General features: G+C 24.6%; 1 protein-coding gene across 1 annotated transcript; it reads right to left on the reverse strand.

Moving 5' to 3' along the window:
* Positions 1 to 2,995: 2,995 nt before the first annotated feature.
* On the reverse strand, positions 2,996 to 5,757 carry LOC124920578 (probable protein phosphatase 2C 40). The gene is made up of 4 exons (XM_047461089.1): positions 5,608 to 5,757; positions 3,820 to 4,851; positions 3,429 to 3,693; positions 2,996 to 3,339 (listed from the first exon to the last, which is right to left on the reverse strand). Exons 2-4 carry the CDS (start codon positions 4,843 to 4,845, stop codon positions 3,212 to 3,214), a joined length of 1,419 nt encoding a protein of 472 aa, XP_047317045.1. The 5' UTR covers positions 4,846 to 4,851; positions 5,608 to 5,757; the 3' UTR covers positions 2,996 to 3,211.
* Between the last annotated feature and the right edge of the window lie 5,060 nt (positions 5,758 to 10,817).

Here is a 10,817-nt window from a genome sequence, read left to right on the forward strand (position 1 = left end):
CAACAAAATGACGTCGTTTTGTTTAAATGGATGCTCCGTTTGCGTTTCATCCATCGCATGGCGTTCCGTCCATCGCATGACGTTTAGACGTTTGTGCTAACGGGGTTAGTGTCCCCGTTAGCTGATCCTGTGTGGAACTGGGCGCGCTCGTGCTTGGATTCAACCGACATGCGTGGCTTCTTTCTAAGCGCTGGATGAAAATCCAACGCTGATCCTATAGATGAAAACTCTTTTGTAATATTTAAACATAATTTATGTCACACTAGATTATCAGTTTATATTTTTTTAATAAAAGAATTATTTGAAATCAAAATTTAATCATTTCATTTTTTTCTTCACCAAATTACTACACAAAAATAATTTTGACAATATAATAAAATTATGTTCATTTATTTTATTTTTAGAAAAAAAAAACTTAATTAGACGTATATTTATACAGCTAGCTCAAAACGTATGTACTAATAAAATGTCATTTAAACATATATAATATTAAAAATTAACTCATTTAGCATTTTTTTTAATTAAATCATAGTTAATTTTTATTTTTTATTTATATATTTATTAATTAAATATTAATATATTCTCTCACTATTTCTTCATTTATTAATAAATTCTCTATTTTAATTTTTTTTATAAAACTATTTCTATATAAGTATTTATTATTATATATATATATATATATATATATATATATATATTCATCATTAATTATTTTAACTTTATACTTCTTTTTTTTTTTTTTATGTATTTTCTTATATTAACATTGATTATTTATTATTGTAAAATTATTTGATTCTAATGGTTGGATATAACAATGACTTATCATTTCAACAATAAAAATCGTTCAACATAAAAATAAATTAATTAATAATCAAGAATTGAATAATAATAGCAACTCATTCATCAAACAATAAAAGAGTAATAATCAAATATTAAACAAAATAATGTTCCTTACTATTACTATAAGTCATAAATTAAAAATTAAATTAAAAATTATTATTTTTATTTTAATTTATATTAAATTAAATAAAAAAGAAACCTTTGAAAAAATATTAAAATAAAACACAAAATTCATAAATAATTTGTTAATTGTTTTTCAAAAATGAGAATTATGAGAAATAAAAACTAATAAAAAAATGAAAAAAAAATAATATAAAAATAATAAAATTTTTAAAAATTAAATAAATATAATTGGTTAATTAATAAAAAATAATAAGAGAAAAAATATATTAATATTTAATTAATAAATATATAAATAAAAAAATAAAAATTAACTCTAGTTTACTAAACAATGCTAAATGATTTTTAATAGTAGGTAAGTTTAGATGATATTTTATTAGTACATACATTTAAGTGAGATAGTTGTATAAGTACATATCAAAAAGTATTTATAAGTATATTTTTTTTAAGTATTTTGGGGTATTTATTTAATTGTTTTAAAGCATAAATTATACATAATTTAGGTCTAAAATTATAATTAAATTATTTCAGCTCCTTTTGGGGTTTGATTTGAGTAAAATAAATACAATATTTTAATCTCAAATTATTTTTGATTTATATTTAGTTGTTCTAATTATGGTTTAATTATCACAATAATTAGTCCTAATTTGATCTTTTAAGTTATTTTAAATTAATAATATTATTATAATTTGGGTTATGTCAAATTTGAATGCTCACACAATTCATATATTATAATTTTAATTAATGTACTATTTTGAGTAAAATTAAATTGAGTTATTTTAATAGGATATATCTTATAATAGAATATATCATGATTTTAATTGAAAATTAAACTTTTTTTAATTCATATTAAAACGTCAAATATAATAAAATGAGTGATAGAGAAGAGAAATTGAGAAACTAAGTGACATATGTTATTGATAGAAAATGAAAAAAAAAAAAAAAATAGTTCAAATTTGTTTGAAATGTTTATCTCTAATTTGATTTTAGATTATTTCTAAAGTCCAATAGTTGACATTGATTCACTCAACATTAATTTGTTATTACATTTAAATTATTAATATTAAATATTAAAAATATCATTAATTTTTGACATATTAAACATATTTTACTTATTTAATCCAAACAAATCATTGTATGAAACCACATTTATTTAACTTATTATATTTTATGGGATATCAGGTATTTTAATTATGTACATTATATTTAGTTTAAAATATCCATATTATTTTAAATATATTAATTTGTTTGATAAAATTCCTGTACATTTATTTTTATTTAATTTTGTTTTTTTTTATTATTTATATAGTCAACCTTTTTACATGATTTAAGGAATGTGAGATTTTTTTATATAAAAAGATTTAAAAATATTAATATATAATAAAATATAAAATATATTAATTGAGAGATTATGAATGTAGAGAGGGTGAAATGATCTTAAATTACATGTTAAATTGCTTTTCAAATTACATGTTAAATTGCTTTTCAAATTACATGTTAAAAGCAAAAGGAAGCAGCTACCCATGATTCTCATTAAATAACACTTAAATTAATAAGTTTATTGTGTCAGCTTGATCTCCTTTCCACACACTTAGGATCTTGTTAAAATTTTACTTTAATTCTAACTTCTTTTTCTTTTCTTTTTTTTATAGAATTTTTATAAAAAAAATAAATATAATTAATCAATTTATTAATTAAAATATTATAATACCATTTATTTTAAAAAAATAATTTATCATTATATATTAATATAATTTAAATCTTTTACCCAAAAATATAATAATAAATAAAATCACCACCAATCTAATTTTTTTTTTTTTTTTAACTCTATGCCAAACAAGATCCAAATTTGGGTTTTGGGGAATATGGATATTTCTGATGTCCAATTGTGCTTCTTGTTATAAATAAATAAGTTTATCATACATTAATAATCAAGTGGACTCTATCCATACTAAAGTCCCCGCATTCTCCCTATATATATATTATTTTTAATGTCACAGTTAATCAAAACAAGCAACAACTTGCTCAAGTCAACTCCAAAAATTATTTTTATTAAAAAATATTGCTAATAGGCAGAAAAGAAAAGAAAAGAAAAACACCCAAAAAGTATAACCAGTGCACTGGATGACATATATTTCTCCAACATACATATATACATAGATACTTAGTTCACAGCACTTCAACGGTATTGAAGTGTGTCTATTTCCAATCTTTTCATTCAGAAACATGAGAAATCAGCAGCTTAAAAAACTTACAGACGAGTGGACGCCTTAGTCGTGCGTTTATGTGGGCCAAGTATGACAACGATTACAGTTACATCGTCGTGATATTTTCTTCTCCTACCAGGAGGGATGCTCATTAGTTCTTCCATGCTGAAACCTGAAAATGCATATTTGGGAGTTCTTAAACAGAATCTGAATGAAGGAATTTTATGGACTTATTTAGGATCATCATCATTGTAGTAGTACCTGCAGAATCAGCTGCTCTTGCAACAAGTTCTTCGAGAAGAAATGTTGCTGGGTCTCCAAAAGGATTTCCCAACATGTATGAATCAACCAGTTTAACCACTTCATCATTGCTAAAGAAGTCAAATAAACCGTCGCTTCCAAGTATAACAAAATGGTCTGAATCTGATATGTTGTGGACATTTACTGATGGATCAGTCGAAACATATGGAGGGTTTACAAGATTCTGCACTTTCAGGATGCCTATTAATGCATTATTCATCTTTCTCTGCCAAAAAATAAATCTTAAGTCATCAAATATTTGAATAATCTATTTGATATGTTTACCCAATAACCTACTGGTTATCCAAATAATCAAACAAGGCCTAAGATAAATCAGAAACAAAGTTGGTACCTTTTTCAAGTATCCCACTCCAAACGCCCTAGTGACCTTCAACTTTCCTTTCACTTTTCCGCCGACAATTGTCTCAGGGTCATCTGGATGATCGCGTAAAAGGCGGTTTCTTTCAGCTTCATTGTCAACTGTATGACTGTCAGTGAGCTGGATTGCATTCAACTTCCTGTTCTCGCCACCTAAAGTAGTTTCATCAGTGTAGGTAGCCAAAACAGCTCGACTGTCGCCCAAATTGAGAATGTACAAGTCCTTCCCATGGAGAAGTGCAACCAATACGCAAGACCCAATGGATACTAGATCAGGACGATCCTCCATTTCTTGTTTAACCATGTACAAGAAGTCGTTCTCAGCCTGGCCAAGAGCCCGTTGGAGGCTGTCAAGTACTCTGTCCATAAATAAACTCTTTTTCTTCTTCTTATTATTATTATCAGAAAGACTTTCGGAATCTTGTTTCAATTCCCAGTCAAGGAAGCTAAGGTTGAACGAGAGGGTCTCATAGAAAGTACCAGCAAGGAAATCTGCTGCATCTCTTCCATTGAATCCATCATAGATAGCACAAAAGAGCCAGCCATTTTCTTCAGAACAAACAGCTTGAACTCTGTCTTCCCCAGCTGCCCCTCCTGCAACCTCAACTTCCACGCAGCTTGTAGATTTTAAAAACGAATCATGATCACTTGGTTCACTAGCACTTGAAGGACTACAACTCAAGATTGAAATGTTACTCTGAAGAGAGGATGATAATAAATCCAATTTAGAGAAAGAAGGAGATGAGGGAATTCTTCTAAATGACTTGGGAGAGTCCCAGTTGGGGAGTATCTCTGCTCCAATAAAACCATTGCATATACTTGTGTTGGCTAGTGTAGCATTGGCACTTAAAGCTGCTCCAGACAGGCAATGGAATGAACCGAGGTTTCTTCGAGATTCATTTTGAATGTGAGACGAATCACTAGTAAGTCCATTGCAATGATATCCAAAGCTCACCTTAATCTCTTCAGTTTGATCAGGTGTAGTTTCCTCAAACATCATTTATACCTGAAGAAAGTAACAACAGGTTATTACAACACTTGGAAACAAGAATATAGACACAAGATCCTAGTGAAATGACTTGAGAGAAGCAAGAATGATTTATTATCATGGATCTATCAGTATAATAGAGAATGATAGTAAACAGATAGACCCAGCACAATAACTATTAAGTTCTTGAGATTATTTACACGAGGCTCCAAATATTAACAGATAATCTATAAGATCAAATGTTTCAAATGATCAGGTTAATTTAACATTTTTTTCAAATGATGCAACAATTTCAAGATGACCTATTAATTATTTCATATGAAAGCCAAACCCTAGATTTTTGCCAAGAACAGGAAAAAGTCAAATTTCATTCACACCCTATAACTAAAGTTCAATCAATATTATTGCTTAAAATCCATTTCCATTAGAACTTCCAATAGTTGCAGAAATGAAGAAAAAGTCTCCAAATACTCAATCAAAACAAAAACAGAGATTCAACTGCTTCTCACGAGCATAGTTAGAATACTTTTCAAGCCAAAGTGATCTAGATATTCCTGATACAAAACCTAAAAAGCAATTCACCAATTCGTCCAGGAATGAACAAGTAGTAAATTAATCAGCAAAACAGATTGATGAATGAATTAAATCTCCACAAATGAATACGATACAGTCATTTCCTAGTTAAGTAATCCGACGGATGCTTTGTTCAAATACAAATTGAGAACGAAACAACTAAGATAATACAAGAACAGCTTAAACAAAACCAAACCGAACCTTAGGTGAACGTGATGGTCGATCTCAGATATGAAGCAATCAAAGGCAACAGAGTGCCGGCGGCGTGAAGTGCCGGCGACGATGAACTCCGGCGAAGTTAGAATCTGTCCGGTAGTAGCTGGCAGCGACGAAGTCCAATTGTATATAGAGCATCGTACTATACAAAGAGATAGATATAAATAGAATGAAGGGGAAGACTTTTTTTTTATTTTTTTTATTAAATTGTTTTTTTTTGGTATTTGTTAAATAAATGTTTTATAAGTATATTATGATGATATTACCAAACCTACTGACTATTTAATATATTTAAATATTAAAAACTATAAATTAATATTCTAATATCTTAATGATTTGAATATTTTGAAATTTTAATTATACATAAATAAATAAAAAAATATTGAAATTAAATAATTTTTTGTAGCGACAAAAAAAAGTGGATATCTTATGCCTCCATGAGATCATGAGTTCGAGCCCGCCAGGCGATAAGTTCTGCGCTGATTAAATGGTTAAGTGTATTTACGGGCTATGTGTTTAACCCGCGGAGATTAATTGCACTCAATAGGAGCAACTGAACCCAGCTATCTAAAAAAAATAAAAAAAAATAATAATAAAAAAAATATATAAAAAAAAGATTAGAAAGTGTTATTTTATCATTATTATAGTTATGTTAAAATTTTATAAAAGTAATATTTATATGATGGATATTTTGTATCAAATGATTTATTTTTTTACCATTTTGATAGTACCAAATAGATTCAAATAACAAATTTATTATATATTTTACTTTTAATATATTTTTATTCAAATATAATTATTTTTTAATAACTCAAATCCAACAATTACTTTAAAACAATTCAGTAATTATCTAAATAACATACAAAATAAGGTTTAAGTCAATAAAATAATTATATAATATGAAGAAATCAGTGACAAAAAACTCTAAAAATTAAGAGTCAAATGTTTGAGTTGAATTGGAATATAAGTAAAAAAATAATATATAATCTTTAGCCTTAAATTTATTTACTCTTTAATTTTATTATTATTTGAAACTCCATCCCCAGGAAACAGCCACATTGAATTATTATCATCAATCAAAACCGAGTTATTATATTTAATTATTTACAAGTAAATAATAATTATATAGGGAAATGTGACATATTGAGGTTATGATGGCAAATTGGTAAATAAGGGAATAGAAAACAGGATCAACATGGAATAAAGAAATTTAAATCAATACGTATGTGTGATAGTGACGGCCATGACCATCCCATTCCCCGAAACGGTTTCGAGTTTTTTTTTATATTAATTATTTTATTGTTTGTTAATGTGAAAGAGATATGTCCTTTTTTATTTTGCTAAAATCTTTACACTTTGTGATTTGTCCTTTTATAACAAAAATAAATAAATCACAGATGTTTCATAGTTCCACACTTAGAAATTTGTACAAATTTTGATCTAATATTTCAATTGAGTTCCAAAATTAATTTTTAAGTTATCCATTCAACTAATAATTTCATGAAATACAATTTAAATAAAATTATCATTATATCTACATAAAAATATTCTTGTCACGATATTATGTTCCCTTCATAGAAAGGGATAAAATAATCATATTTAAAATAAAATTTAGTTTTTGTCCCTCCTTATGAAGGGAACATGTATTGTGAATCTATTAAGCAAAAATGAATTTCATCACTTTAAATTTGTAATAAAAAATTGAAAGTTAATTAAAATATTTAATTTAAAATAAAAGAAATAAGAGAATTAAAAAAAAGCAAATAAATTAAATATCACAAAATTAAATTATGATGTAACATGCAATAAGTTATCTTCATATATGACCGAATATCAATTAAATGAAGAATAATAGTGGTCAATTAAATGGAAAATACATTTTCCAATATACCTTTTATGGTGATATAAATAACTTTGTACAATTTCGTTTAATTTTGAATGATGTGCATTAGTTAGTCTTGATATAATATAATGTAATAGACCTAAAGTAGAACTTGAAAAATAAGACATAATCCATTCCATGATTATCCATATTTCATACATGTCTATATAAGGTACAAATCTTATTTTTTTTAAATAGGCCAAAGAAGGAAAAATAAAAGCAAAAACAAACATGATAATTCTCAAATAGAACTCAATACAAATGAGGAAAAGACAAGTAAGATAAGTTCCAATAAAAAATATTATGAGCACAATTACTTCATTCCTTATTGACTAATCAGTTGGGATATGAAATCGAAAAATTTATTACTCCTACATATTTTTGAATTTCACAGCAGAAAATCATGTTTTCTTTCATATTTGGTCTTCAGTCATCAAATGTATTTGGTAATTTTAAAATTGAAATGGATAAGTGTAATTTAATTTTTACTTTGATTAGAGGATTTAAGATTAAGAATTAGAATTATTATTATAAAAAAATTTGAATTTAATATAATTTTTTAATTCTCAATTTTAATTTTTATATATTTTTTTAAATAAAATATTTTATTATTTTTTAACTAACATTTTCTTTCTTTGAACCTATCGGGCTCACCTTAGAATTAGACAACCAATATAGCCAGCCACCTAGGAGGTTTCAATTATATATTTTACAAAAGAGGAAGGATAGAGAGCGCGACTCTGAGACAGCGACTGGGAGCGCGATGGTCTAGGTGGCCGACAGGTGGAATTCATAAATAAATAAAAATATAATAATAATTAAAACGCGATTGTATAATATTCTCTCTCCTTTTATTAATTAATTTCGCTCTCCTCTTATTAAATAATTTTTCTCTCTATCTCTACAAATTAAATTATCTCATTTATCCATATTCTCACGATTATTATTTTTTGATATTTATTATCTCTCATTTAACAGGTTAAAATAACTCAATAATTTACAACAAACTCTCACATTAAATATTTTAATAATATGTTTAAATAAATTTTAAACCTTAAATCTTAAATCTTAAACCTTAAACTCTAAATCTTAAACTCTAAATCTTAAACTCTAAACCCTAATTCATAAACCTTAAACCCTAATTAATATTACTGATTAGTTGAATTATGAATTTATCTATTTTATTTTTATTTTATTTTTATGATTTTTCAATTCATTTATTTATCAAATATTTTTTATGGTCTTTTTTTCTTTTTTTTTTATTATTTTATATGATAGAAATTATTTAATAAGGAGAGAGAGAAAATAATTAATAATATAAGAGAGAAAATAATTAATAATAGGAGAGAAAATATTCTACTTGTCAACCCACGTAGGCATCGCTCTCCCAGTCGCTGTCTCAAGTCGCAGTCGCGCTCTCTATCATTTTTCTTTACAAAATATAATACTTTATCTTATTATTATACCATTTAATTGTAAAATATAATATTTATCTTATTATACCATTGAATTAGGGTAAATTCCCAAAAATATCTGGTTTGTCGTTCAACTTTTCAAACTAACCTACTTTGTTCATCAATTCCCAAACTAACATAATTTACTCCGTTTTCCTTATTTATTTATTTATTACATTTAAATTCATTATATATTAAAATTATTATTTTTATAAATTTGATATATTTAAATTATTATTTGTATAAATTAAATTATTTATATTTTGATATATATTTTAAATTATTATTTTTATAAATTTAATTATTTATATTTAGATATATATTTTAAATTATTATTTTTTATAAATTTAATTATATATATTTACATTTCAATTATTATTTATATAAAATAATAAATATTTCTTTTAGCATTTTAATAAATAATTGATAAATACTAATAAATTTAAAATATCTTAATCATAATAATATAATAATTCATAAAAACGATTAGAATCATCATTTCTCTAAATTATTGACGATTTTGCTTAGACTTCCCACAAATAATGGTCCTTTATGAGTTATCCATTTCGGTTCTAATACGTTGGATTTAACCTCGTTGGTTTTTCTTCTTTCTCAAATTTTTTATTGGGAACAAGATTTTTATATTTCTCCCAATCATATGCTATTAGCATTGGAAACGTTCAATATGATTTGTTAAGTATAGAGTAAAAATTACACTACCACATCTCAAAAATTAAGTTTAATACATTAATACATATCACAATCTAACAACAATTTCACAATCCAACGATATCCTAAACAAAATCCTCAATAATTTAGAGAAATGATGATTGTAATAGTTTTATGAATGATTAATTATTATATTATTATGATTAAAATATTTTTAATTTATTAATATATATCAATTATTTATTAGAATGTTAAAGGAATATTTATTACATTATATAAATAATAATTGGAATGTAAATATATATATTAAAATATAAATAATTAAATTTTAAAAAATAATAATTTAAAATATATATGAAAATATAAATAATTAAATTAAAAAAAATAATAATTTAAAATATATATCAAAATATAAATAATTTAATTTATATAAAAATAATTTAAATATATCAAATTTATAAAAATGATAGTTTTAAAATATATATTTATATATATATATAATGAATTTAAATGTAATAAATTAATAAATTTAAAAGAAATAACTGAATTTCAATAGTAAATTATGTTAGTTTGAAAATGAATGAACAGAGAGACTAAGTTAGTTTTAGAAATTAAACGACAAATTATGTTAATTTGGAAATTGGTTTATTTAACCAACTAAATTAAATTAAACTATTTATTTTAAATATAAAATTATTAATCTTTATCATATAATATAAAAAACAAAATTATCTAAACAAAAAATAAGAACAATTTTTTTTTTTGACATAGAATCCTAAATTTTGAAAATGGCTGTAAGCAAATATCTTAATAATACAAATAATATAGATCAAATTGTCAATTTTGTTATATATTTTTTCAAACATAAATATAGTTTTTCAAACATAAGAACTAAAATAAAATTGAATGTGAATTATTGTGAAATTGGAATTAGAATCATAATTTCAATTCAAGTCATATCACTCCTTTGTTGTACATGAAATCGTGGACGAGACTTACAAATATGCATTCAGAGTTCAAACCCAACTGGTGGTGACTTGATTCAAATGGATCTTTCTTACAAAAAAATACATTAAACAAGTATACAACAAAATTCAATGGAAAATAAAGGTTACCCAATAGATTTGAGTATAGCAAACATAAATCAAACAAAGAATCTTAACCTATTAACAATAGCACAATTTTTTCTT

This window comes from Impatiens glandulifera, chromosome 1 (genome assembly GCF_907164915.1).
Source record: "Impatiens glandulifera chromosome 1, dImpGla2.1, whole genome shotgun sequence".
NCBI lineage: Eukaryota > Viridiplantae > Streptophyta > Magnoliopsida > Ericales > Balsaminaceae > Impatiens > Impatiens glandulifera.

Coding starts and splice junctions, on each gene's coding strand:
- LOC124920578 (XM_047461089.1), bottom strand. CDS start 4,845: ATGATGTTTGAGGAAACTACACCTGATCAAACTGAAGAGATTAAGGTG. Junction 3,694..3,819: donor GAGTGGGATACTTGAAAAAG/GTACCAACTTTG, acceptor ATTTTTTGGCAG/AGAAAGATGAATAATGCATT. Junction 3,340..3,428: donor AAGAGCAGCTGATTCTGCAG/GTACTACTACAA, acceptor ATGCATTTTCAG/GTTTCAGCATGGAAGAACTA.